This window comes from Drosophila takahashii, chromosome 3R, assembly GCF_030179915.1.
Source record: "Drosophila takahashii strain IR98-3 E-12201 chromosome 3R, DtakHiC1v2, whole genome shotgun sequence".
Lineage (NCBI taxonomy): Eukaryota > Metazoa > Arthropoda > Insecta > Diptera > Drosophilidae > Drosophila > Drosophila takahashii.
The window spans coordinates 17,754,136-17,781,520 of NC_091681.1; the positions used below are offsets into that span (position 1 = coordinate 17,754,136).

At 45.0% G+C, this 27,385-nt stretch overlaps 2 protein-coding genes across 2 annotated transcripts; both read right to left on the reverse strand.

Annotated features, from left to right (window-relative positions):
- Positions 1 to 854: 854 nt before the first annotated feature.
- On the reverse strand, positions 855 to 27,385 carry Dhc1 (Dynein heavy chain 1). The gene is made up of 36 exons (XM_070216518.1): positions 27,278 to 27,385; positions 26,371 to 26,508; positions 26,160 to 26,319; positions 25,571 to 25,721; positions 24,767 to 25,511; positions 24,064 to 24,274; positions 23,133 to 24,001; positions 22,957 to 23,076; positions 22,742 to 22,898; positions 22,593 to 22,647; positions 22,236 to 22,369; positions 21,971 to 22,182; positions 21,102 to 21,398; positions 20,582 to 21,038; positions 19,005 to 19,204; positions 17,079 to 18,950; positions 16,810 to 16,982; positions 15,666 to 15,821; positions 15,276 to 15,486; positions 13,218 to 13,604; positions 12,572 to 13,157; positions 12,274 to 12,507; positions 12,099 to 12,170; positions 8,520 to 11,197; positions 8,013 to 8,261; positions 5,502 to 7,239; positions 5,381 to 5,435; positions 4,925 to 5,022; positions 4,565 to 4,857; positions 3,976 to 4,468; positions 3,442 to 3,631; positions 3,231 to 3,387; positions 2,072 to 2,167; positions 1,948 to 2,004; positions 1,518 to 1,650; positions 855 to 1,451 (listed from the first exon to the last, which is right to left on the reverse strand). Exons 1-36 carry the CDS (start codon positions 27,383 to 27,385, stop codon positions 1,198 to 1,200), a joined length of 14,196 nt encoding a protein of 4,731 aa, XP_070072619.1. The 3' UTR covers positions 855 to 1,197.
- On the reverse strand, positions 2,222 to 2,904 carry LOC138913294 (uncharacterized). The gene is made up of 2 exons (XM_070216517.1): positions 2,810 to 2,904; positions 2,222 to 2,747 (listed from the first exon to the last, which is right to left on the reverse strand). The coding sequence occupies exons 1-2, from the start codon at positions 2,833 to 2,835 to the stop codon at positions 2,276 to 2,278; spliced, it is 498 nt and encodes a 165-aa protein (XP_070072618.1). The 5' UTR covers positions 2,836 to 2,904; the 3' UTR covers positions 2,222 to 2,275.

A 27,385-nucleotide genomic window follows, 5' to 3' on the forward strand; every position in this document is an offset into this window, starting at 1 on the left:
TGCTCCGTTGTGCTTTAACTTGTGTAAAAAATGCTCAAATAGAATTAACATAGTGCAGATACCTACTGTTTAAACGCTCTTTCTGTTAAAGCTGCATTTGGTCACTATTAAATTTGCGTTGTCGAAGGGTTCAAATTATAAGATATTAAGAGACAAATGGTTCCAAATCATACGAATTACGAATAACAAATAACGATTTTAACGTAGATCCAAATCAGCCCTGTTACCCATTTACCCAAGCAAGTACTTCGCTACATGAATACGCCACGTGTTGTGTAAAATTAACAAGGAATTTACCGAGCAAATTAACCATTTAAACGTTACGTTCTGTACATTAATAAATTTAATACAAACTAATTTCCCTATGTGTATGTAAATAAAATTCCTTTTTCAAAAAAGCTAAACTAATGAAATTCCCAAAAAAAAAAAAATGAAATCAAACGAAAGATATATATTATACAAAATTATATGTATGTACGGATATACCTACTTATTAAAAAAAGAAAATAAAATCATGAGGCATTGACATGACATTCAATTATAAAGCATTTCGTTTAATTAACTTTCTAAGGACTCGATTCCCGAGATAAGCGTTCATTCATAATTCTGTGGGAATTATTTTCGCATTTAAAATGGCAAGAGGACAAATGGGAGGAGGGAAGTAAGACAAAGGTTTTTGAACTCACCTTTAATCAATACTTACGGCAATTGTGTTTACATGGTTTGTTGTTTTTATTTTTCAATATAAGTCTGTTTCCTTTACAGGGTATCAAGTGATGTATAGGTTGGGCCCCTAATTTGCCACATCCTTGTACTTAAATTCCGAAACAACAAGTTTCTATATCTATGCCTTTATTAAACACTGCGATTTCACTACTCTCATGATTAACTTTCTGGGGATTTGGTGCGTTTTTTTTTTGTTTTGGATTGACCAAAATGGATAAGGGCTAATAATTGTGCTGGTTGCTCCCGAGTGCAAACAATTTGCCCTGCCTCACCCGAGGGCTTAATTAATAACGTTGTATTTGCGCCGGATTACACGAAACTTTAACGTCCACCCAACGAAAAAAGATAATTATCACAGGGCCATTAGGAGCCCCACTCACGTACAGCCGTTGACATGATGGCAAACAATGGCCATCGGGATGGGGAGTGGTGCTTGGGATGGGGATAGGGGGTATAGGTCCTCGTTCGGGTTCACTTGATGTCACAGAGCAGGGCCACGCCGCGCAGTGTCCAGTGCTTGGGATTGAACTCGGTCTCGAAATCAATCGAGCCCACGTACTTCAAGTCGGTGCGCTGGGGCTTGCGGTAGATGGGGCACTCGTACAGCTTGGGATCCTTCCCAGCCGTCGTGTTTATCGCGTATATATAGATGACGGGCATCTGTTCGTAGAGCACCTTCATCTTGGACTCAATCAGCTTGCCGCTGCGGCGATCCAGGGAAGCGCCTGCAAGACACGGATTCGAAACTTGGAGTGGAGGGTTTCAACAGGTAAGTGGGGATGTAAACTCACCCTCCAGGAACAAGCCGTGCACATACACCCCCTCCGTGGGATACTCGGTGATGTCTTCCCTGTTGTAGCGCGTTATTTGATTCTGCAGCACCACCGAGTCCAGGGCCCAACCTTTGTGGGCTCGCGTCACCTCCTTAGGGGGGATTTTCAAGTATTTCCCCGCAGATATAGATATGCAAAGAAAATGGAGGAAACCGTGTGAAAAACCTTTAAGGACTGGGAATCAGATATGTCAATCAGCACAGGCAACAAAAAATATTGTACGTTTTAATGGCAATCGCTGGGGCATAAAGGAAATGCTCCATGACAAAGGAATCATTCTGCTCAGAACATCGATTTCTGGTTAAAGCCAAGTGCGTTTGGTATTCATATCCCATGTGCTTATTAAGCAACTATGCAATAATAAATGACTTGTATTATTATTACTCACCTGTCGCATGGCTGTTAGGAAGCCTTGAGGATTAAAGAAGCCGGTCATCCAGAAAACCTAGTTGGGTTTGATCAGGAAAAAGAGTCTTTTGGATAGTTATCACAATGATTTAAGTTCAACTCACCTTGGGTCTATCCGTTGATATCCAAGTTCGGAACTGCCCATTACGTTCCAGCAGCTCGGTGTACCAAAAGCCCAGAGTAGTTGATTCCCAGGATATCTGAAAGAGGTAAATATTTTACGAATAAAAAGATAGCATATTTTTGCCAACAAGTATATGAAAGTTTTTATTTGTATTTTAAGTCTAATCATTTTTGAAAATCCCTATTCATTTGTCCAATTGAATGTTCATTCGACGGCAGTAGGACTCCATTTCCTCAAAGGAACTCATAAGATTCGCGTCCTTTTGAAAAATGGGCAGATGAAGGCCAGAATTGATGGGACAAAAGTGTTGACTCAGCTTTATGCCCCGAGCAATGGTAAATTCGGCTTCATCAAAGAGTTTGCGCTTCTGCTCGAATGCCGTCTTGCCCATTCGCACCGGTTCATCCGATAGTATCGAGGGCGTATACTCGATATCGCCCTCGGACTCTATTTCATAATCGACCCTTTCATGGATGGTGTGCAACCTTTCCACCAGGCTCATTGCATTCATGTCTCCATGGGACTTCGGGATCGGTGTGTCCGTCCGGCTCGTCTTCAAGAATCCATAGGTGCGAGTCGTGAGATCTTGATGCGAACTGGTGGTAATATTGAAAAGGGCATCTTTCTTATAGCGGAACTTGTAATCCGACATTGCTCTATGGACGCTAATAGTATATAGTAGTATCCCGAGTGGTTTTGTGTGCGTAGTTGATGTTACTTTATGTATTTGAATGGTGTTTTCATACTACTGACGGTATTCTCTTAGAAAACTTAAAACCCACATAAGTTTTTTCCTAGTAGGATTTTAGTTGTATATTTTTTTGAGAAAAAATGAGTCCAACACATAAAATAGACCTTCGTTTAATGTATTTTCCATTATTTTCACCAGGTAACTGAATATGATTAGCAGGCTTTGGGGCGTCAAACGTTTTCGCGCATAATTTACGAGAACTGGAACATGAAAGGCCAGCGAAAAATATTATTCCCATGGTAGAAATCAAAAGGAAAATTGTAAAATTTACATATTCCGTGGGAATTCAGCCTGGCCTTTAAAAAGTATTTAAAGGGGATTAAAATGAACGCACAGTTTGGGTAGGGGAAATGGGTTTAAGCACTATTTTACTGTTGAAAACACTAACCTTCATCCAGGTCTCCGGAATGCGGGCATCGTACATGGCATCGAGTGACTCCTTTAGAGCTGGACTCATTACGATGGTGCCATCAATCGCCAGCTTGAGGTCACAGAGGCAGGTGTGAACGCGCTTAATGACCCTTTGCATCCGATCGATTTCCTGCCTGCAATTAAACGCCCCTTATTATTGCTAACCCATCCAAGGAGGGTAAACTCGCCTCAGGAAAATGTTCATGGGCAGGAGGATGCCCATCCGCATCAGGTTCTCCCGCACCTCGTAGGCGTTGTACTGGGCGGGCAGTTTGCGGAGCATGTCATCCGCCAGTTGGTAGACGATGCTCTCCCGGGTCTCGCCTCCCCCGCCGCCGCCCTCCTTGGGCTGCACACTCAGGATGGTGTCGAGGATGCCTGGAGGATGCGAGAGGAGCCGAATCAGAAATAAACAATCAAGGATTTTTGGTACCATCGAATATGCTAATGCGCTAATGCCCGAGTAGGTTGCTCAAGAGCAGCACGCCTCAAAAAAAGGGCCACCGAATATTCGGTTCATCGATTTCACACACATTCAGGTGCCCGAATTGATTATGCAACAGGGCTTTACATTAAATTAAGCGCATTGATAATTTATGACCCCCATTTTGGTGTCCATCAGCGGCATTAAACTAAATATAAGTGTTTTTTTCTTTCTGGTTTCAGGCTTTCAGTTTCGGTGGTCGAATTAAATTCGCATCGGAAATCACGGAACCACTCACCTTTGGCCGAGTTTATTTGGTACGTGATGTCGGCATTGGAATGCAGGCCAAATACCTCGGGGGTGTCATAGGCCGGCAAACTGTTGATATAATCGATGAAGCCCTGCAGGCTCTTCGTTCCCGGCACCTTGTAGCCCTTGTAGAACTCAAAGGAGTTCGAGAGCAGCGGCTCGCAGAACCACACCGAGGTGAAGGTGGTGAGGAGTCGCTTGTCAAAGTCATCGGTCACCCGGCCGCCGTACTGGACCTCGCCAATCATGTAGACCAGCGTCTGCCAGGAGACCCCCTTCTTGGGGTCCATCTCGTCCAGGTGGTTCTGGATGAACTGCACGCTGGCGGCGAAGTCGGCCTGGTTGAACTCGTAGGGTATATTCCAGCCCAGGGGGCCGAACTTGCGACGCTCCTGGACGATGGTGTGCAGAAAGGCCACCGTGTAGAGCAGCGGGGGCCATTGCGAGGCCGATGTGTAGTCAAGGAAGTCCTGGGTAAACGACTGGTGGTGGCGGTGGGTTGTTCCGCAAAAAAGATTGAAAATTAAATATTAAGCAAGCTCCCCCCGAACCACCGGAACGGAATTATTTGCGCCCACCTGGTAGCTGCGCTTTAGACTGGCACGTATCCCCTGTGGTGGTTCATTAGTGAATTTGAGAGCCATCTGCAGCAATCCGATGGGGAACTCGTTGTGCGGCTCCGTCGTTACCCACATGCGGAAGGAGTCGTCTATGTGCTCGCTCTCCACCAGCATGTCGATTATCTCGGAGCAGAAGGGCAGCGAGAGGTGCACGTTCTGGAGCAGCACCCAGCCACCAATGGCCATCGATTCGATTATCATCTTGCGCGCATGGTACTCCTGCCCCTGACCCATCGACACGCATTTCAAAACTGTGCGGGGGGAATTAAAATAAATAAGTGGCAGCGATAGTGGGATAGTGGGTGAACAACCGCTCACCTATGCTCTTTTGCTTGGCCAGAGCTCCGATCTGGGTGGTCGGATCCGATCCAATGGAGAGAAGGCACACGAAAGGTGTCCTGGGTTCCGACTCAAGCCTGAAAATTGTTTAATAATTTATGTATAAATTTGGTTGTACAATTTTTAAGATTTTTTAAAGGCAATGTTATATTGTAATGTGTAGTTGTAAAATTTTTAAGATTTCTTAAAGGCAATATAATATTTTATTATGTTTCGGTATCTATTTGATGTCTTAAAAATAGAATAATAATTTATATGTAGAGAAATCCAGAGAATGGGAAATACAAATAAATACATGTCATATGAATCTGTTTAAAAGGCTTTATAAATAAACTAAATCATTCAGTAATTTTATTAATGTAATTATGGTTAAATTGATAACTGAGAATTATATAACTTTTACCTTCTGTGCAATAATTTCTACATATATCTTACCACATTTCCTCCAGATCAAGAATTTGCATTTCGCTGTATTCGGGTCCCAAAGATTCTAATGAAATATTAATTATAGTCAAAATGGAGTTAAATAAATTCCCAGTACAACAATCGAACCCACCTTCTATGTATTTCTTGGCCTGCGAAATGGTGCGATCGGGACACCACGACCGGATGAGCAGCAGCTTCCGGAAACCATCCAGGATGGCATTGTAGCCGCAGGGAATCTCCTCATTCTCCGGCTTCTCGCACTCGTACCAGCAGCGCCAGTCCCGCTCGTTCAGCTCGATCACCTGGAGGACCGTGGAGAAGGTCTCCAGCTTGCTGATCTCCACCAGATTCAGCCAGGTGATGTCCAGGATCCATCTAAAAGGTTTCGGGGTCACGGCATTCAGGTCCAACGAGGCACCGCCCTTGATGAAGGTCAGGAACTCCTCGTGGCTGATGTTTCCGTTGTGGTAGTCAATCTTGATGGCCAGCATCAAGGTGAACAACTGCTTGTGCCTCTCGTACAGACTGCGATTGGTGAACTTGTAGACCTCGTAGGTCAGATACCTCAAAATAATGTTTATTCGCTCCTCGGTGACACTGGACTTGGTTGACTTGGTGATGGAATGATTGAAGATGACCAGAAATTGTTTCAGCGAATTCTGGTACATGGCATTCACATTGCTCATTTCCACAATCAGGAAGTAGAGAATTGATCCTCGCTTGGCCACCGCCCGGAATTCCTCCCGTGCCTTCATAATCTTACGCTCCGTGACCTCGGAGATCTTCAGCTTTTGGTTGACCTCCTCCGCCGTGGTTTTAGTCACCCTCAGCACTTCAATTAGAGCTTCATCATCTACCAGGGATCCTTGGGATGAGCTCAGTCGGAGGAGGAGATTCGCCTCCAGTTCCTTCATATTCCGCTGGTTCTGCATAACCGTTTCGAAGAGGGCCACTCGCTCGGCCTCCAAATCCGACTTCTCCATGAGGATAACGCGACCCAGGAGCTGGTCCTCCAGCCCCCGCATGGTGACGGTGAAATCAATGATCGAGGTCTTGGCACTGACCTCCGGACTGAAGGCCGGATTGGGCAGCTTGGTGGTGATGTAGAGCATGAAGCCCGGCATCACATCGCACTCCTTGTCGCCCACCAGCACCTTCTCGATGCTGCCCGACTTGATGAAGTTCTTCTCCAGCACATTATCGATGACCGGATCCAGGTCGATGCCCACATCCTCGATCAGCAGTGGCCTGCCCAGGGACAGCGAGTCCTCGAGATGAGTGCGGAAGTACTTGTGGTTCAGGGAGGTGATTTGCAGCTCATTGCGATCCTCCTTGCACTTGATCCAGATCTTGCCCTGCGTCTGCGGATCCACCAGCAGGGGATAACTGCTCGACTTGGTGGCTATCAGGGCATTCTGCACCGACAACTCATCGTTGGGCAGGCCCTGCAAAGTCCATTCCGATACCGTCGATGAGTCCACCAGCATGTTGATTATATTTAGACCGGTGGTGAAGGGTATGTTCTTCTGTTTCAGTATGCCCATCCAGGTCTTGATGAGATTGGCTCGGAATTCCTGGTTGTAGGGCCCGCAATAGGACAGAAATCCGGTGGCCAAGAGGACATCGCCCACCAGTTTGCCCAGCTGGATCTTGAACTCCTTGCTCTGGTTGGTCCAACGGTGCTTCTCATCCGACAGTCCATTGATCAGGGCCGTTGCCGCGGTCATCTTGCGCAGGCAAACATTGGCCGCATCCATCAGCCTCTGCTTCTCGCCCACCGCCTTGTCGTACTGATCCTTCACCGCCTGGAGGGCTTCTTCCCGCTCCCGCAGTTGCTCCTCGGCACCCGCCAAGTCGTCCATGGCGAGCTAAGGTTTAGTAAGGCAGGTAAATAATTGTTAGATTCGACCTGCTGCTAAACTTTAGTTTAAATACTTTTAAGTAGGTTCACCAGGGACCGACAATAACTCTTATTGTTAATTTTTCTCACAAAAAAATCGTTCTCATAGAAGAGTCCTACAATTTTTTTATATACACCAATATTTTTAATAACCATTGTAGTTTTTAAGTGCGTAATGGTTTTTATTTTTTGATTTTTATAATAAAACTCAAAAAAATAACTGTTATTCCTTGAGATTTACTTTACAAATCATAAAATAAATATTAAAATGTGATTTTTAAAATAAAACTTATAACAGTTACGGTCCCTAAGTTTTACACTTTACATTTTCAATTCTTTTTCTATGATTAAATATAAATATATTTATGTCAAGCCTTTTCTTAAAGATTGAGAATTAATAGAAAAAGTTAATTTTTTATCATTAATTTAGGACTCAGTTAGTTATTATAGGACGAAAAGTGTTATTTCTTTAGGTGCAAGTAAGTCAACTTATGACAAAAAGCTACATTAAAGTTTAAATTGTTGTTTAGTTAGGGAAACATGATTGACGAGTTACTAGTTGAAGCAGAATGAACTGAACAAAGCCCGATATGTTAGCTGCAAAAAAGTAGCACCTTATTTTCTCTAGAGGAATAACGAAAATTGATGAGATATATTACTCATTCGGAACTTAACATGTTTTGTAATAAACACGGGAAAAATCTGAAAAATGTTGTTATGCATTTCTGTCAATACAAATACCTTAAGTCGCGCTTCCTGCATCGTGAGGTTCGCCTTCAGGGGCAGCACCTCCTTGTTGACGCTGTGGAAAAAGGACATGGCCTTCGTCCAGGACAGCAGGCCGGCGACGTCTCCGCACACACGACGTGCCATGTCCATGTTGTAGTCCTCCATGCGGAAGTACGGCTGCAGCAGATCGATCATCTCGTCGTTGATGGTGTCCTTGGGATAGTTTTGCAGCTGCAGCAGGAAGGTGGCACTGGCCATCATCTGGGAATGGAGTCAAGGAAGGGCAAGTGAGACTGCTATAGCCGAGTGAACCGACTATGATTTACTACTAACTAAAGGAGTAACTAGTAGTATTAGAAGCTATTGGAATAAATTTAAAATTTCATAGCATACTTTTAAGGGTTATCATTACTGCACCATAAATTTCAATTTTAATTAAACTTTCTTGGATTTAAAAATGAAGTAATTATACAAATACCTTACCCCTTTTGTAAGTACCACCTAAATGGGGAGACCCACCTTTAAGGATTCCTGCCAGGAGGGCTTCGGACACGGGGTGCCCGCATCGGGTATACAAGGATGAAGCTTCCTCTTAAACAAGATCAGCACACAGTCCATGATCCGCATGATCAGGTGCGGCGGACGGCCCAACTTCCTCACGGTGGCTATGTGGGCCGGCTTAATGGTGTTGAGGGCATTCTCCGCCTCCTCCAAAGCCGGCTTGGCCGCCTCCAGTTTCTCCTCGGCCAGCGCCTTCTCGTGGGCAATGCAGGCCACCAAAGCCTCGGCCTTGTCCTTCACTATGAGCACCTGGTTCTTGACGATCTCCGCTTGCATCGCGCGCTCCGTCACCTCCACTAGCACTGATTCCGCGTTCTTGGAGGCTTCGACCAGCTCCTCCTCCATGACCACCAGATCCTTCTTGAGGATCTCAACCGAGGCGGAGGCCTCTTTCAGTTTCTCCAAGCCCGTATCCATCTTCTCCACACCATCTCGCAGCTCTTGCTGCTTCATTTGATAGATGTTCTTGTAGCCGGCAATGAAGTTCAGATAAGATTTGGGTGTCACGTGCGTTGCGCGGCGGAAGCGCTGGAAGTACTCCTGCGACGTTTCCGCGACAATGTCCTGTATGGAGCCGAGGGCATTCACGAGCTCCTCCTTAACGGCCGCGGTGCACTCGATTTCGAAGTGGCTCAGAAAGTGTCGGGCAACCGATACCAAGGCGTCCTTGGGCCACGGATGCAGCCAGTCAATGGTGCAGCCGGAGACCAAGGCGGGGAAGCGCTGCACTCGCGACCGGAACGTCTCGCCCACCGGCGAGAAGCAGAAGGCCACGTGCAGATTGGTGCAGGTGCGCGCCAAAAAGAAGTCCATCACACTTTCCGGGGTCGCTGTTTTGCGTTGATTCTCGCGTTTCATGACCGGCGTCAGCTCCTGCACGATTTCGGCCTGCTCATCGCGCGAGAATAAATTTGATATAACGCCGCTCGAGAGTATGTTATTGAGATACTCGAGGAAACCTTCCTCCTTGATATCCATGTCGGTGAAGAGAAAGGTTGTGCCCTTGCCCTGAACGCCGCAGGTGCGGTAGAGCAGCTTTAGATCCTCCAGAAAATTGGCCACGTTGTACGAACGCGTCAACGCAATTTGGAATGTCTTGTAGCCGGCTATGAACGATGCCAATTTCGTTAGCGACTGTTTTCCAGAACCGCCGACCCCGACAAGCATAACGGATCCCCTCGGATGCCGAATGATGCGGGAGATCTTCACGAGATGCAGCATTGCATCGGGGAAGAAAACCAAATCCATTCCCGACCCTCGCACCATTTCGTTAAACTGGGCGAGGAACATGACGAGACGCTCGCGGAGCACTTCATGTGAATGCACGGGCTCGTAGACCTTGGGTAGCTCCATATCGGTATCCTCGCCCTCCTCCCCCGTCGGTTCGGGGGCGTCGCGCATAAAGTCAACGAACACCGGATTGGGCAGGATCATCTGGGAGTGGGCATCGCCCAGCTCCTCGCGCACAAGACATGCCAGCTCTGAGCCGAACCACTCCTTGTCCTGGAACGTGGTGAAGCGATCGGCGAATACTCGCGTGCACTCGTGCTTCCACAATGCCATGAGGACACTTTCGGAAGTGATCACCGTGGATAAGGTGCCAACCATGCCCTGCCAGATGCGCGACAAGTCGCGCAGACTGAACACATAGTGGAACTTGGCCGGAGTGGGCAGTAGCTTCTCGCGCGTGCGCTGCCACAGATGGCGGGTGACGACGATCAGCTTCTTGACCAGGCTGCGGATCTCGGGCACAAAGCCGCGCTTGGCATTGTAGTGACCCTCACCGATAACGCGGAAGATCTTATCGATGGAGTCGTTGTCGGGGATGTTGCAGTTGAACACGCAGAACTGACGCTTCAGACGCGACGGTATATCGTTGCGTCCGCCGCCGGGCAGACCCATGGCCGCCACATACTGCACATCCACGATGGTGGTGAAGTCACCGGGCTTCTCGAGACTATAGAAGCCCTTCATGTCCATCGACTGGCGCACAATTTCGTTGGTTATTTGATCGCCCCACTCATTGATCTCGGGCAAATTGATGTCGTCGATGAAGACAATCAATTTCCGGCCACCGGGTGGCCCGAAGGTGACCCCAACGCGCTTCTCCACATAGCTCTCAATTGTGCGCTGAAACTGATAGGGACTGGTGGCCGACGAGAAGTTAAAGGACCGGCCCATGTACGTCTCAACGTTCATCTTCTTCATAAAGTTCTTCATTATGACCGTCTTGCCCGTGCCCTGTTCGCCAATCACCATCACGGCGCGCTCCTGATTGGCAATCGTGCCAATCAGATAGTCGATGCGCACATTATCCACGATGGGCACCAGAATGCTCAGATAGTCTGGTGTGGAAAGCTCCGGATACATATAGGGGGTGACGAGCGTCTTCCACGACTGCCACACGCCCGCTGGAGAAACGAAGAAGTCAAAGATTGTGTTCTCGTGGGCACTACCCTTCGGGTAGTCCAGCTGCGGGAAGGATTCCTTCACGAAGAGGTTCATTCTGAGGCGGTCGCTAGTGGAGAGGTAACCGCCCAGGCCCCAGGCGAGCGCGAAGATGTACAAGCGGTGCAAGTGTTCCGGGGTGCAGGTGTCCTCCTTCTCCTCGATCGAAGTCTCCGGAGGGAGGTCCTCTGTGGGAGCCAAATTTAATGGGGTTAATGCTTAATTGTTAGATGGAACTAAGTCACATTTAGGAGTGTCACAGAAGTCTCTTCTGGTTTTGTTAGAATTTAGTTAAAAGAACATAATAAACTACACACAAAATGTTACCGTAAAATCGATATGGCCATTGTAAATTTCAGGTCATGCAAAATCCATATCGTTTTTACATGAAGTACTCTTTTTGAGCAGGTCAAATTTATCTTAAATAATGTAAATTAGATCTACGTTTCAGATCAATTTTATTTTGAATTAGAATTTAGAATTAGAATTTAGTTAAAAGAACATAATAAGCTACACACAAAATGTTACCGTAAAATCGATATGGGCATTGTAAATTGCATGTCATGCAAAACCCATATCGTTTTTACATGAAGTACTCCAATCGAACAGGTCAAATTTACCTGGCCACATATCAAATAAAAATTGATCTTAAATAATGTAAAATCGATCTACGTTTCATATCGATTTTTTTGGGTGTAAAATAAATCTATTTTTACAAACTTAAAGAAAATCAAGATATTTTTTAGTAGTAAGTTAAGATTAGTTCAAAAGAGATTTCCATGACACTTCTACTCTATTAGTAACGCCGACTTTAAAACGAAAACTTTTGGACGAGACACACACACAACTATTTGGGTTAATACACAAACAATTACGAGAGGACGAACACAGAATCAGAACTACGGATAGAAGGAAGAGAAGGCCAATCGGTTGGGAACCCAGGATGAGGATCCCAACTGAAAGTTATAGATGTCAGAATACACACACATTAAGCATTTTGCGTGTTTGCTAGGCGGTCAGCTCTACGATTACGATTACGAGTTTGGGTTTTTTTTGTTAGTTACGCAACGAATTACGGGTATACTTTACCGACAATCTGACTGCCAATCGATTGCCGTCGCGCCTCTTCGATTTGTTTTTGATGCTCTATACGTTTATTAGCTGAAAAGTTGCAATCATTTTGGATGGCTCTCGATTTTATTGATCCACTAGCTTTTTATTTTGGGTTGGGAATGGGTTAGTTAGTTAGTTCGGTTGGACTTACCATCGTGGCTCTCCTTGCTGGACAGACTGACGGCCTGTTCATCCTCTTTTTTTACAGGGATTAAGCCCTCCAAAATGAACAGCATTTGCTGGACAATGTTGCACTGCAGCACGGGCATCTGCAACTTTACCATTTGCACTCCCCAGTTGTAGACCTCCACGAAGGTCTGATCGAAAAGGTCCGAAAAGGTTGACTTTTCGCCAGGAGCGCGGTTCTTAAGCCAAGCCTGAACAACTGTTTAGTAATTAATTAAATTTTAATTCATATTAAATAAATGTTATACTGGATTATCCCTTACTTGGCCGAGAATCCAAGCCGGAGGAACTCATGTAGACCATTCCATTGCGCGAAACGGTGGCCGGTGAGGCATTGTCAATGTTGTGGGGCTCGAAAATGATTTTGACGGTCGGTGCCATGGTCAGACGATCGCCATTGGCCAAAGTTAAGGTCTTGTTGTCGTCCAGCACCGAGTTGAGGTTCTCAATCCAAATACTGTCCACCGGTCCGTCGAGAACCAACCAGACATGCTCGCCGGCCTTCAGCTTGAGGGTCTTTCGCCACAGGGCCGAGAAAATACCATCGGTCCAATCATTGGTGGCCACGTCGAGTCGTCCAAACATTTGGGCAGCCGTGATTGCCTTGGGGTTCATGCGCATCTCGCGATGATTGTCGCCCATTTGGGTCATGGCCTTCATCAGGGTGTGGATGCAGGTCGTCTTGCCAGCTCCACTTGGACCCAGGGTCATGATGCCGTGGCGAACATTCTGGGTCTCGTATAGCTGGATCAGTTTCAGAACCCAGGGAGGATGATAGATGAGGCTGGCCTCGTCCGTTTGCTGAAGTATGGCAGCCTCCAGTTCTGGGTAATTGGTTTTCTCAAGGGTCTATCGGGGAATTATGAAATCAAAAATGATTTATAAAATCTAAACCGTAAAGGGACCTACCTGATTGGGAAACAAATCCGAGACCAGGGACATGAAGAGTGGTTCATCGTCGTCGATCAGCTTGGAGAGATTCATATCGCGCAGCACCCTCATCACAATGGTGCTCTCGGTATCCTTGGAGTTCCTGCGCTTGGCAGCTCCCAGTGTTCGCAGCACAGAGAGTATGTTCCTCAGTCCGAAGTCGTAGTGCACCTGCTTGGTCAACTGCTCCTCACACAACTTGTACAAGGTGTAGAACTTCCTAGCCAGCGTAATATTCTCCAGGAAACCGCAGCTGGCCAGCTTAACTCTTATGATAATCTGCCTGTCGGGCACCATCATTGCCACGGTACGGAACTGAATTTTCAAGTTCTCAGGCAGCTCCTTACGACCTGCATATCCTGGATTCTAAGGGCGGTAAATAAGTTATTTCACTTAGCTTAACTTGAATATTACTATCAAAATGAATGGTATACAAATAAATTATTTGAAGTGCAGGTGTTTAATTACGAAAATTACATTTTCCCACAATAAACGTGTATTTACAAAGACTTTATATTCTTAAGCCCTCTTTAAAGGCTTTCTTAAAAACGGAAAAGCCTCCTGTGAAAATCCAATTATTATTCCTTCTTACAACTGAAATGAAGTGGGAAGATGTGAAAATAGACCCAAGGAAAATTAATCGTTTAAAAGCTCAACGCTTAAGTTCGTGCGTAAAAATAGGTTTTTGGACTAGCTTAGTTTATTTGAATTTAAGCCACGGCTGCAAATATTGACCTGTCCCAAAGATAGAAATGTCACGAGCAGCAGCAAAACAACAAAACGGCAAAACGGATAACCACAACAAAGGGTTTCGTCATTAAACTCGTTCGAGTTCCCAGTAGTCAGTTCCCAGTTACCATCCAACATCCATGTCCATTTGTCTATGTCCGTAATCGTGTGCGACCCAATTCGGCCAGTGACATAATGGCTCATTAAAATAAAATGCTACGGCTGAAAGTGTTATATAAATGAGCATAATAACTCAATGTGCAAATTAAAATTGAGCCAAAGCCTTCAAAGGATCACTCCGCTGAATCGGATGAGGATGTGGAGGATGGGTTGCGATGAGGTGGCGTTGATTGACATACGCCATTATGGGCCAGGCGACGCGTCGCTGTGTTAACGCTAATCGCATTACCCGATCATAGTTACCGTCACTTGTAATTAAACTACGCAAAGTTACCTACCGGCTGCAGCTACTTTCTGCTTTTCTGCTTTTTCCCCACGGCAACTTAAAGTTGCCCTTTAACCCACATAGTTGGTTGGAGTTGGATTCGGCTTTCCATGTGGCAGCCACATTAATCGAGTCATGGCACCGCTAAAATGTATGTAAATACACCAGCCTTGAGTCGTGGCTCCAGCCTTTTGTCTCTTATTTGGCCTTATTTGCCTTTGCCTCCAGCTCGGTTATTGGTTTTGGGCCGCTTTTAGCCGCCCCACCGAAAATGTCGTATGTGTCGCACAGGCTCTACAGTAAATTTTATTACGGCCTCAGTTGAGAAAAATTGTACATGACTAATAACGTGGAATTATGTGCGTGAAGCGCCCGTCACTTCCATTTTGCAAAAAGCCTTTAAAGTCCTCGCATCGATTGGGGTAACGACATTGTTTAAATTTCACAGATAAGATTACGTTGCTCTTAAAAAAAAATGCCTTTGAAATTATTCTTTAAATTCCTTAAGATGCGTAAAGAAAATTTAATGAGAATATTTAACTATAAATATTTTTAATATGTGCATTCCCTTACAATCCAGAAAATTACAGATAATTTTGCTGAAACAAGTTCGTTAACCATGTTCCCTCTTATTAACAACTTAAAAGGGTATACAATTATTTTAATAAATACTCGAACGCGACTCGGTCTCTTCTTTAACGCCAAGTTATTTTCGCGTTATGCTCCGGGAAATTGAATTTAAGAAAAAATACAAACAGATTGTGAGTGCACTTACGTGTGGGTGAAACTGAAGCTACGTGGATATTTTTAAAAATCATGACACTGTAACTGTTCCCAAAATATAAAACACATGCTATAAATACCATAGTTATGAAAATTCCGAATTCTGGATTCATTTCAATTGTATCGCCATCGGTGAAGAGGAATGTTTTCCTCTTTTCCTTTTTGGCGGTCAGGACGACAGCCACTTGTTGGGCGGCCACTGATAGAACCGGAAGTTCAATGCGGTTAAACTCATCGAAGCATCCCCAACTGCCGGACTGAGCTAGGCCCTTGTAAATGCGGCCTAGACCCCTGGAAAAACATGAAAATATTTAAGTATTCGAAATCATGAAGGGGATCTATTAAAGTTATTATATACGCATAGCCAATAAGAGCAGTAATTTGAAGAAATTTCAATTAATAATCCTATAATTAATTATTTAATTCATTTAAACAGAAAAATTGTATTATAAAATATGTTTTATCCATACCTGTAGTCCATTTGATCGGAGCAATTAAAGACGACCACATATTTGGCCAGTGTTTTGCCCATATCCTTCACAGTTTCGGTTTTTCCCGTTCCAGCTGGTCCGCATGGTGCTCCGCCCATGGACAAGGTGAGTGCCTGGGCCAGGGTTATATAACAGCTAAGGGGAGATAATGTTCCGTGATTTAGAAGTAAACTCCTACTGAAGCGTACGCCGCAGCCTATTAAACGTCATTGCAGACAAAAAAGCGCGCTTTGGAATATCAAAAGCGCCTGACGTCAGACGAATGGGAAATCTATGAGCTGAGATCAAGGAAAGCGAATGCAAAGCAGGCACAGGCAGCCTGCAGATGCCGCTGGGAAAATAGAGCGCCACTTTGCAGATTCCCCCAGTCTGGGGAACAGACTGCTGGCTGCTGTTGGTGCTGTCAAAACTTTATTTATGCTCCGCTAAGTGAAATTTATCTTCACGGGCATGTCAACGTCGCCCCGGTTCCACTAGTGGTTCATCTTCCGCTGCCACAGGATGGAAATGGGCATGGGATTCCGCGAAGAGGCGTCTTTAAGTGCCGCCAAACGATGGTTGCCACTGGCTAGCCTCTGTTTACAAAGCGGCATTCCAAGGTGGGCTCCAGCTCATCCTCCACCTCCACTTCCTTCTTGGCCACTGAAGCTGCCACGAGGAATGTGCGCAGCACGTGCAGGCAGTCCCTATTCAGGCATCCGAGGAATGCGAAAGTTTATCATTGAAAGACCGGACAGCAATGCCGGAATAATGCCGGGAATACAAATTAAACGGCAGCCCGTATAATTATTATTGGTTACGAATTATTGCGAAGCCTACGGAGTTCGCAAGTGGGAATGAGTAAGAGGAACTCCTGTGGAAGCAAATACTTCAATGGACCACGTGGCGTATACGTAATATTTACCAACGGAAAAAATTATAAAGGTATTTAGAAAGCGAAATTTTATCAGGAAAATATTATAAACCAAATTGAAAAATATATTCCAATACGAGTTTTAATCTTTTCGAAAATTTGTAAAAAGCCTAAGACCATTATAAATTCACTGTAAAAATTAAAAATCAATTGAAATTCATCCGAAGAAGATACCTTAACTGCATAAAGTTAAAAGAAAGCATATTTTACCGATCTGTGAGTGGTGTGATAACCAAGCGATCTGTGCAGCCGAGATATTCGTTCTGATAAGTAAAAGTAACATCCGTCACCGAAATCCAAGTCTTGTCCAAGTCTTCTTTGAAATAGAAACGACACTGCTTGAGCCACTCAAAGTCGTTGGCTGACTTGATGTTCATGCGGCACTATGATTTAATAGGGTTATAGGAGAATATAATTAAATATTAGAACAGATATTTTCGAAAAAAAAATCCTAAGGTAAACCACGTATGTGAACCCACCAAAATATCGAAGATATCGCGTTGATGTACGTGTATGGTAATCAGGGTTTCAAAGTTAGTGCGCTCCCTTTTCGTGAGATTACGCGTGGTTTGGTCAATCAAAGTGTTTAGAATCTCCAGAAACTTGTTATTGGTCTCCATCATGACCTTTCGCTCCCTGCCCCTCATCAGGGCCATTTCGGCGTCGCGGGTCCAAACCATTTGGATGCCGAGAAGTCCTATCTGCGCGGGGGCCTTTTCCAGGAAGCTGAGCAGGGTGAAATTGGGATCGTTGATGGTGGCATAGGCGGTGCGGATGATCGAGTGCAGCGAAGCCTGGGCCGTGACCAGGAGCTGGGTCAACCAGGTCTCCACCGAACCCTCGGCTCTTATGGCGCGATCCAGTTGGATCATTTCGCCTTCACTACTTATAATAGCCATCATTTTGTTGTACTCCACGTCGTGGAATTTCACCGACTTGGTGTTATCGAATATGTTGAGGAGGTGGTTTTGTATGGTATGCGAATCGGAAGCCTGACCCAGTATCTCTAGCAGGGCAGGATCTGACACAAAGAAGAAGCGTGGGAACATCATGCGCTTGCGCTCCAAGTAACCACTCAAGGATTTCTGGCAAATCTCCAGCTGCTCCTGCAGATGAGGCAGCAGCTGTTTAAGCAGATCATCACCAACGCAACAGGCCACCACACCGGGTGTCTCGTGGGCCCGCTGCATGATTTTCTGCCACGATTTGTCGATCTTCGAAAACCTTTTCGCCTCCTTAGGCAGTTGCTTCGCGATATCGCCACCCACAAACACGGCCTCCAGATAGACCCACATGTTCTGCACGAGGAGCCATCGCTCCAGGATCTCATTTGAGTTGGATAGGTCATATACCCACTGTTGGATTTGCTTGCGGAAGGGGGCATTGTAGCGATTGGAGAGCAGGGAGCCCAGCACCATCAGGCTATCCTCCAGCTGGCCAATGGTCTCCGCCGTGGTGTCGCCCCTCAGCAGCAGCTCGCCGCGATTGTTGAAGCTCATGAACTGCAGCTCGTGCACCGACCACTCATTCGTCACCTGCTTCAGCTTCGCCTCGATATCCTTCTCCTTCATGGCACTAATGCAAATGTCCTCGATATCCTCCTTGTGCTTCAGCAGCGGCGCCTCCAATATGTTCTTGAGCGAGAAACCCTCCGAGTCGAACTCGAAGATGTAGCGAGTAACGTCCATGATCCGTTGCCAGTGGCGTGGCTTCATGGCTTTATTCGCCATCAACTCCAGTAGCGGACACATGTCGTTGAAGTCGTCGATGGTCTTCTTCAGAGCATGGAACGCCGGCCACTCCTTCAAGCCCTTGGGCAGCTTGCGGCACCGGTTCTGGAACTCCATCAGCTCGTTGTTGATCTCCTCGATGTCCACCTCGTTCCAGGGTATGTCGTAGTAGCTGCTCACCCGATCGATCACATCGTTGTACAGCTTGTACAGCTTCTGCAGCAAATTGAGCTCCTTGCGTATCTGGCCGAGCTCTGGATAGTCCGTCTGGGGCAGACCGAAGAGTTCCTCGCCACTTTGGTACGTCTGTAGGCGTCGCCACATGCCCTCGAAGCGGTTTTGGAACAGGATCAGCCGATCGGAGGCCTCGCGAGGTGTGAGCCCCGCCTGCATCGGTCCCGCCGTCCGGTACTCCGTTACATACGAGATCTTGTCCTGCTTGAAGTTGTCCAGATTGGTGCGCAGGTCGTCCTGGAAGGCCGGCTGCATGTCCAGCAGTTTGACCTGTGCCTGCAGAGCGCCAGCCAAAAGATTCTGGAAGGTGGCCCGCAAATTGTCCACCAAATCGAATTGCTCCCGCTCCACCTGCACTTCATAGCGGGTGAGGACATTGAATGCTTCCTGGAAATAATATGAATACTAAGTAATGCTAAGGAGATCCCCCTTTATTCTCACCTCTATGGGATCGATTCGCAGCTCCATGTCCACCTCCTGCTCCCGAATCTTACCCAAGGTCTCCATAATCATTCGCACATCGTCCAGGTCGCGAATGGGCCTGTCCAGCTTGCGATCCATCTCATTGATTACCGCATAGACGTAGTCCATCTCCTTCTTGTACTTCTTCTTCATCGCCTGTCCGATTTTGTGGTTGCAGGCTGGAAATAGAAACGGTGCCAAGTGTTTATCCTAGTCCCAGTCCAAGACCATATCCTCGATATCGATGTCATTAATCAAGGCTGGGTGGTCACAAAGGGACGAGTGCTAATTCGTTCACATCCTGCGGCGTCTCTGGACTCCCCAATCCCCCAAAAACTAGCCAATCATCAGTGTGGGAATTTATTTTTGGGCTGCCTGCGCTCCGCTAATTCGGTTAGGCAAATTAGATGGCCTAATTGGAGTCCAATCAATTTGAATAGCTTCCCATTCGACCAAACAAAAGAATTCGCGAGGGTGTCCAAAATTTATGGCTGATTAACTCGAGCGTATGGAGTTGGATGATGCTTTGTTGTCAGTCGATTTAATAAAATAGTGGGAGGACATTGAGGAGTGGGCCGGGGAAGTTTGTCTATGCCATTAATGGCTTTACTTGCCTGGGAATTCATTGGACACTATTAAAGGTCTTATAAATGCACAACAAACATATTTAACCTGACTAAATAGAATAGAAGGTATTGTGTGTGTTTAGCTATTTTAGTTTCCAACTTATTTATACTTGGGATTATATTATTGCCTGTACATTCACTGTACAATACAGTTTATATACATATGATAGAAAATCAATAAACCACACTTTGGCATTATCTACGTACTTCAGAAGCTCATTATTCATTGTCAATGCTCTTCCCATTAAAATTCATATATGTTAATTGCAAATAATAATTGGGAATGCCTACCGGTTTTAAGGAAATATGTATACAAAATATTTCGAAGTAATGGAATTGAAGTGTTTGTTTCTTTAGAAATATACTGAAATATTGTTTTGAAATTTTTCTAAAATATTTCAATATTGTAGGTAAATAAAATAAAATTTTGAAAATTGAGATGAGTAAATAAACAAATAAAATTTGTTCTAGCCTAATAAAACAAAATTTAAACAAACTCTGCTGAAATTTAGAAGAATGTAGATATTTTTAATATTTTCTAAAATATTTCAATATTGCTTTGAATATTTTCTAAAATATTTCAAAATTGTAGGTAAATATTAAATTTGAAAATTGAGATGAGTAAATAAACAAATAACATTTATTTTAGTCCGATATAAAAATCTTTAAACAAACTCTGCTGAAATTTAGAGGCATTTAGATATTTTGAATATTTTCTAAAATATTTCAATATTCTTAGAATATTATCTAGAATATTTCAATATTGTAGGTAAATAATAAAAAATTTTCAAAATTGAGATGAGTAAATAAACGAATAAAATTTGTTCAAGCCTGATAAAACAAACTCTGCTGAAATTTAGAGGAATGTAGATATATGATATTTAAAATGAAAGTTCGAATTGATTTTAACCTCTATAAGAAAACACTTACTCTTGATTTCAATGGCCAAACCATACTTGAGCCTTTCGTTGTAGACCGCCACGCACTGGCCGAAGACCTCCATGTCGGGCTCGACGAGCAGATTGGCGTCCAGGTCGGAGAGGCACCGCAGCGTGGTCTCGAACTCCTGGAGGCCGAACTCCATCAGCTGGCGTGTGGTGCGGTCGTTCTTCCAGAGGAAGTGGTACGGCTTCCAGCGCTTGATGTACGTCTGGATCTCCGGCTTGACGTTCTTGGTGCAGCTGGCCAGCTGGTTGACCGCCTTGGCCACCTCCTTGTTGTCCATAATGGCCGAGTAGAAGCTCTTGAGCATGTGCGGCATCTGGGGCCGCTCCTCGGAGGCCAGGCAGTAGATCTTGCGCCGCCGGCTCTTGCCACCCAGTCCTCCTCCGGACGCCTCGTTGTGGTTGCGTCCGACGCGCGGCTGCGTCACCGTCATCGAAACTTGCTGCGGTTGGTAAGACAAGATTTTGGAGAACATTGCGAAGCTATTCAGTGGGGCGGTACGCACCGGCGGGTCTTTGCCGCTGCTCCACTGCGCCACGCCCTTCGCAATGCCCGTGATGTTCTTGCCAGCCGTCACCAAAATGTCCTGCAGCTCGTCCAGATTCGGTTTGATGACCACATGGGGTATCTGCAGCTGCGCGTGCAGCGCAAAGACCGGCTTCTTGAACACCGTCTCGTTCTCGTCGGCGATGAACCGACGGCGGAGGGTGTCCAGAGCGGCCCGGATCACCTTGATCAGCACGTCGATCACCTTGCGGCTGTAGTAGCGGCGCATCTCGACCACCGCATTGCACACCATGTCCTGGAAGGGCGGTGAACCCCAAGGAAACAGGTGTTTTATTAGATCCTATGTTTGGGTTTTTGTAGACCTTTTCTCTTTGAACTATAATTTTAGGATTCCAATTAGTTTAGTCATATTTGGAAGTAACAATTAAACATATCTTAAAAAAAACGGAAATAAATTATAGATTTATTTGCAAAAAAAAGCACTGTCCACTTTTGTAAACATACCAAAATTTGGTCCATCGAGCCGGATAATAAATTACCTTTATATTTCTGAAGAATGTGCGTTAGGAAGTGCTTCATCAAAAATCATATGTTTTACCAACATATCATAATTTGATTTTACAAACAAAATAATACAAATTATTGTTAAATTTTCTTTTTGAAATTCGTAAAAACACGACACATTTAAAATGATTGTCCTATTAGTTAGAATAAGTTACTGAAGCGAATTCAAAGGGTAGTCCCTATCATAGGTTTAAGAATGTGGAAAATTCGTCAGTTAAAGTAACCAATTATTATCTGACCCTTCAAGTCATTTAATTACGATGTACATGGCATTTTAGTGCACTTTTTTTGCTTTTCTCGTACCTGCATCCCTTTGGGTAGACTTTCTGTGGTGGACAAGAGGGACAGGGGGTTCTCGAAGCAGGACCACAGGATACTCCAGTCCTGCTGCTGACCGCCACCACCGCCTCCACCACCACTGGTCGTGGGAGCAGCGGCTCCTCCTCCGCCTCCTCCTCCTCCATCTTCCGGCTTGCGGCCCCCCGATCCGGCATTGTCTCCCTTCGGAGTGGCTGCTGCTCAATGGGTGGCACTCAATTACTCCTTCCCAAACTCACCCACAACTCACCATCGAACAGGGTAATCACATCATCGCCAGCTATCTCCTTAAAGGCGGCCGTCGCCTTGTCCACCAAGCTGAGGACCTCCTCCACTGCCTCGGAGACCATTTGACTCTTCCGGTTCAGTTCGATGGCCGCTTTTCTAAAATAAAGAAATAAATAACAACAATTAAATTAGGAACCTACAATTTACGAAACAATTCTGGGAGACAACACACATTAAAATTAATAAACGAGATAAATTAAAAGAAGTCTAGACCAGAAAGTTGAAAAGTTGCCCCTTCCCACAAAAGCACATTTCTAGGGCAATTTGGGCAAGCAGAGTTTAATGAATTTCTGTGAGCACATGTCACAGTCAGACTCACCGGCAGGCCTCCTCGCTCCGCTCCAGAAACTCGTCAACTGTCCAGATTTCATCGTCTGCCCAGAAAACAAATGTGAAAAGTTTTTAACCAGCATACCAAATTAGGAAAAGATGTGAATAAATTTTGAAGAATTCAAGCCACATCCAAACCTGCTGGTAAAATCTGCAAGGAGACATCCTGCATCCACATGAGTACATGGAGGATGCGATTGGAGTAGATGTCATGGACACGGGCCACCAAAACTTCAAAATTCTCGATGGCCTGCTTGCAGCGTTCATAAAACTCGGTCCATTTTTGGTTTGTCCACTAAAGGAATAGTTTGAATGAGATTAAAATAGAAGAAGATATAGATGGGGAGACTCACATTGATGGTGTGTAATCCCGGTTTCAGCATCGCCGTGAGACGCACCAATTGGGGAAGGAACAAAGGACGAACCTCCAGCTTCACAGCTCTCACGGTGGACAGGAACATTTTTATCAGGCACTGTTTGTAGCAGGAAGTTTAGAATTATCCTTATATAAACCAAGTAAGTAACTCACATTAAGTGAATCCTGGATGGTGATAAAGTACTGCTGACGACTCATCAGCGTGGCGGCCACAATGGGCAGCTCGATGTCCAGCTTGGCCAGCATCTTGGCCTCCCGAATGAGCAGTGGAATGGTGGGGTGGAGATTGACGAACAACTTGTCCCCCTGGAGACTGAGGAGTGGCTGCAGGAGGCAGGCATCGGCCACGCTGACATCCTGATCCAGCCAAATGGACACTATCTCGTCCTCGTACTCCTGCAGGACACCCAGCACATTGTGATAGCGCACATCCAGATCCTTGGCCATGGGTAGATTACTCAGAACAGCATGGTCCATCACAGCATCCATGAGCTCTGTGATATGCAGACTGAGGGCGCGACACCAGTGAATTCTTCCCGCGATGGGTGGAAAGTTCCTGGCCAGTGGAGGATCGTCGCGCTGCTTGCGGAACGTCTTCAGGATGCGATCCACCTCCTTCTCCACGTAGCGCAGAATTCGGGTGTACTTCTCGTCCATCTTGGTCAGCGGAATCTTCTCGCTGACCTTCTCGAATCGCACCAGAAATCGGATGCACTGCGGCGTCTCCCAAACGGTGTCGAAATCCTTTTCGATCAGCGTGGCTATGGTGTCCTTCAAAGAGTTTGTTTTGTGAATGAATCTCTCGAAATCCACATTGAAGTCTGAGTTCCGGTGATCCAAGTAGTCGTACTTCCGAGAGGTCACATCCTTTTTGGCCTCCTCAAAGTGGTTGGAGGCATCCTCCAAGGCTTCGCCCAAAAGAAGTCCTTCCAGCCGACGCTCAAATAAGTGATTGTAATCATCGATCAAATTGAACATGCTGATGATCTTGGAAAGCCGCTCGCAAAATGTATCAAATTTGCCTGCAAGTTAATATTTAATTAGTGTTAATATTGCATATTTATATTTTAATTTTTTGTCTCACCAAATACAAAGTTCTCTGAGAATCCAAAGGGCGTTTGATTCGGCAGGAAGGGCTGTTCCCTGACTGTGTAGTAGGTCTCGTGATAGATGTGATTCAACTTGATGCAGTTGCTCAGCTTGGTGCGGATTACGTTGCGATCCTGTGACCAAATCGTTTCCTTGCACCGACAGGTGATGTACGACTTGCATGTTTCAATCATTTGGTTGGTTATCTGATGAAGACGGTTAAAGGTTAATAAAAGTTAATTCTCCTATTTAAATTAACGAACAGGGATTAAATTTGAAAACCTTTAAAAGTCAAGAAAAATGTTTGCCGTACAAATAGAAAAGGCTAGCTCTCCAGTGGAGTGTTTCGACCTTCAGGTTTATAACTCAAGTAAAAGGTCAAGGACATGACGGCTAGTCAAAGTATGATGCGAAATGTTCAAGGAATTAAAGTCAATAAAAAACACTTACAGATAAAGTGAGAAAAAGGGGGGGCGTAAACACAAGTACTGAAGAACTTTAAATTTAAAACGTTTAGAAAATGTTACTTGTATTTCAACTGACAGGTACAGGTACTTTTATATTATTTTGTGTTATATATTAACTTTAGTCCCCAAAACAGAAGCCTTTCAGGCTCTCTTAGATAAATTTACAATAATTAACTTGGTATAGAGGACCTTATAATCATTCCATGGATGTATAAATGAAAACTATCTCACCTTAACCATTAAAGCGGAAGTCCTTTCAGACGTATTGTAAAACTGAGAGACGCTGTAGATCAGACGCACTGTCTGCAGCAGACTCAGGATGGACTCCTTCATGCTGACAGGATCGTCCAGGTAAAGCGAGTGGCAGCACGTCTCCATGGCCTGAATGAACTTGGAGTTGTCGCGCGCCTCGTTGTAGCAGAAGGTGATCTTGCGGTCCGTCTCCTTCCACTGCTTGATGATCCTCGAGCCCGCCAAGAAGAGGCAGTGCAGCGTGAACTGTACCTCTTTGTCCTGCAGATGGGCCAGGAGCTGCGAGAACTGGGCGCCTCGCTTCTTCCAGTACTCCAGCTCGTCCTGCGGCCCACTGTGGTCGTTCTCCTTGCGCAGCTGCTCGCTCTCGCCGAGAATCTTCAGTATGCCCTTCGTCCAGTTGTTCACGCGCTCCTCGAGCTGGCCGCAAAAGTCCTGGTTCTTGGACATGTCCTTCACCTCCTCCACCTCGTCGATCTTCTCGAACATGTCGCAGCCGTCGGCAAAGACATTGTGATGATCGCACACCTGCTCGCAGACGCGAAGGGCACTGCAAAAGGATCGCAGTCCGGGCAGGAGTTGTCCTTTGATGAGACCGCAGCTCACGTCCTCCTCGTCGCCCTCCAGACTGGGAAAAGCCAAAGCCTGCATGAACACAAATTCCACTATCCTTTCGATGGAGGTAACCAGTCCGATGTTTTTGGCATCAATCACTCCACAGTACCTGTAAGTTTCATTAAGTCTTAGATATTATTCTAACAGAACTTTAATTGAACAACTCACAAATCCTTTTGAAATCCCTCCTCGGGCAGCTGCTTAGACGTATTCACCCGAAATATATAAATACAAACTCCTGTAAAGGCACAAGTCCATCCATCTGTTAGAAACAACTTCTTGTGTTTGGGGGGAGGCATTCCACTCGGAGAGGCACCACCTGAAAAGGAAATAGATCGGCGAAAAGGTAATTTAGAGTTTAAAGTCTACTTTAAATTTAACATTCAGTTAAAAAAAACCTCCCTATATATTGATATACAAATAACAGATGCCAGGAACACAGAGCAACGGCCTTATTCTGTGGAATAACATTTTTGATCTACCCGTGCTCTGCCGCCACACGCACTGTAAATTATCGTGGAAAAAGTTATTCAGAGTTTAAGTTCTACTTTAAATTTCACATTCATGTAAAAAAAACGTCACTATATGTTGATATACAAAAAACAGATATCAGGAACACAGAGCAATAGCCTTTTTCTGTGAAATAACGCACTGTAAAATTACAACAGTCGGTACACACAAATAAATTGACTACAATTTTAATTAACTTTAACACAGAATAATAAATAATAATAATGAAATAATAAATAAAACTTACCCTGTGGCGTCTTGGAGCTACTGGAAGCTACTCCAGATCGCGAGGGTCCCGGTTTATTTGGATCCGGAACCGGCGTCGGTTCGGGGTCATCCGTCTCCTGGTAGAACCACAGCAGCTTGTTCTTCATGTTCGGCAGGAACAGCTGATTGATCTCATCGAGCTAGACGAAAGACCTTAGAGATGCAAGAAAGCAAGTGATACGATAGCCTACCATGTCCCCTTCGAATATGTAGTCCATGAGCTGATGCCTGGGCAGCTGGGTGGCATCGATGAGGAGCTGGAAGGTGAACTCCAGCCGGGGATCCATCTCCCCACGACGGGCCTTTCGCTCGCATTCTTCCCGCCGGCGCTGTGCTTCGTCCGGGTCCATTTTGCAGGTTTACGGTTAAATTTGCCGGATTTTCGGGCCACAGACCGACATGCGTCAGACCGTTTGATTTCCAGAAAGGATAATTTAAGGATCAAAATTTTGCAGTGCGGTAGTGGTTTTATTTTTTGATTGTACAAAAATGTATAATTGATTTCATGTTGTAAATCAATTTGTTGATTACAAAATGTTCGTTTTGCAAAATTCAAAAATGGGATAGACCAAAAATTCGTTAGTTTCAAAAATGGCACATATGTAGTAAACATATTATAAAAATGCATTTCAACTATTTAATAGTTGAAAGCCAACAATCTACTTTCAAAAATCTACAACATTTGTACTTATATAGCATGACAATAAAATATAATACCAAAAATTAAAATCATAAATCGGTGCACTTCAAATGCTATACAGTAGTATTTATTGAACGGTGATTTCGTAATATTTTACTAGGATTGGATTTGCAGCAACGGGGAGTGAAGTTCTTTATAGTTGCATTTAGGTGGCTTATGGGTTATACTCAGCTAAAAAGAAATGAAAACAAGTGTATTAGGTCGATATTACATGAAGAGCAATTTACACACGCAGTAAGATTTGCAACTTGCAAGTTTTGCGATTACGTAATCAGTCAAAGGGCTTCTAGGTTTTGGAATCTAGGGCATTACAGGTTACTTTTATGGGGTTTTTCTAAGGCAACATTCGATAGGGGCTAATTAGCATTAGCATTAGTAATTAGTGATTGAATTTGCACCTGCAAAATGTCGCCCTGGTCCTCCTCCTCCTCATCATCATCACTACTGCCCCCTTCGGCGCGCATTGCCAAAACATGCTCGACCAACTTTTTCTTTTGCACGAACAT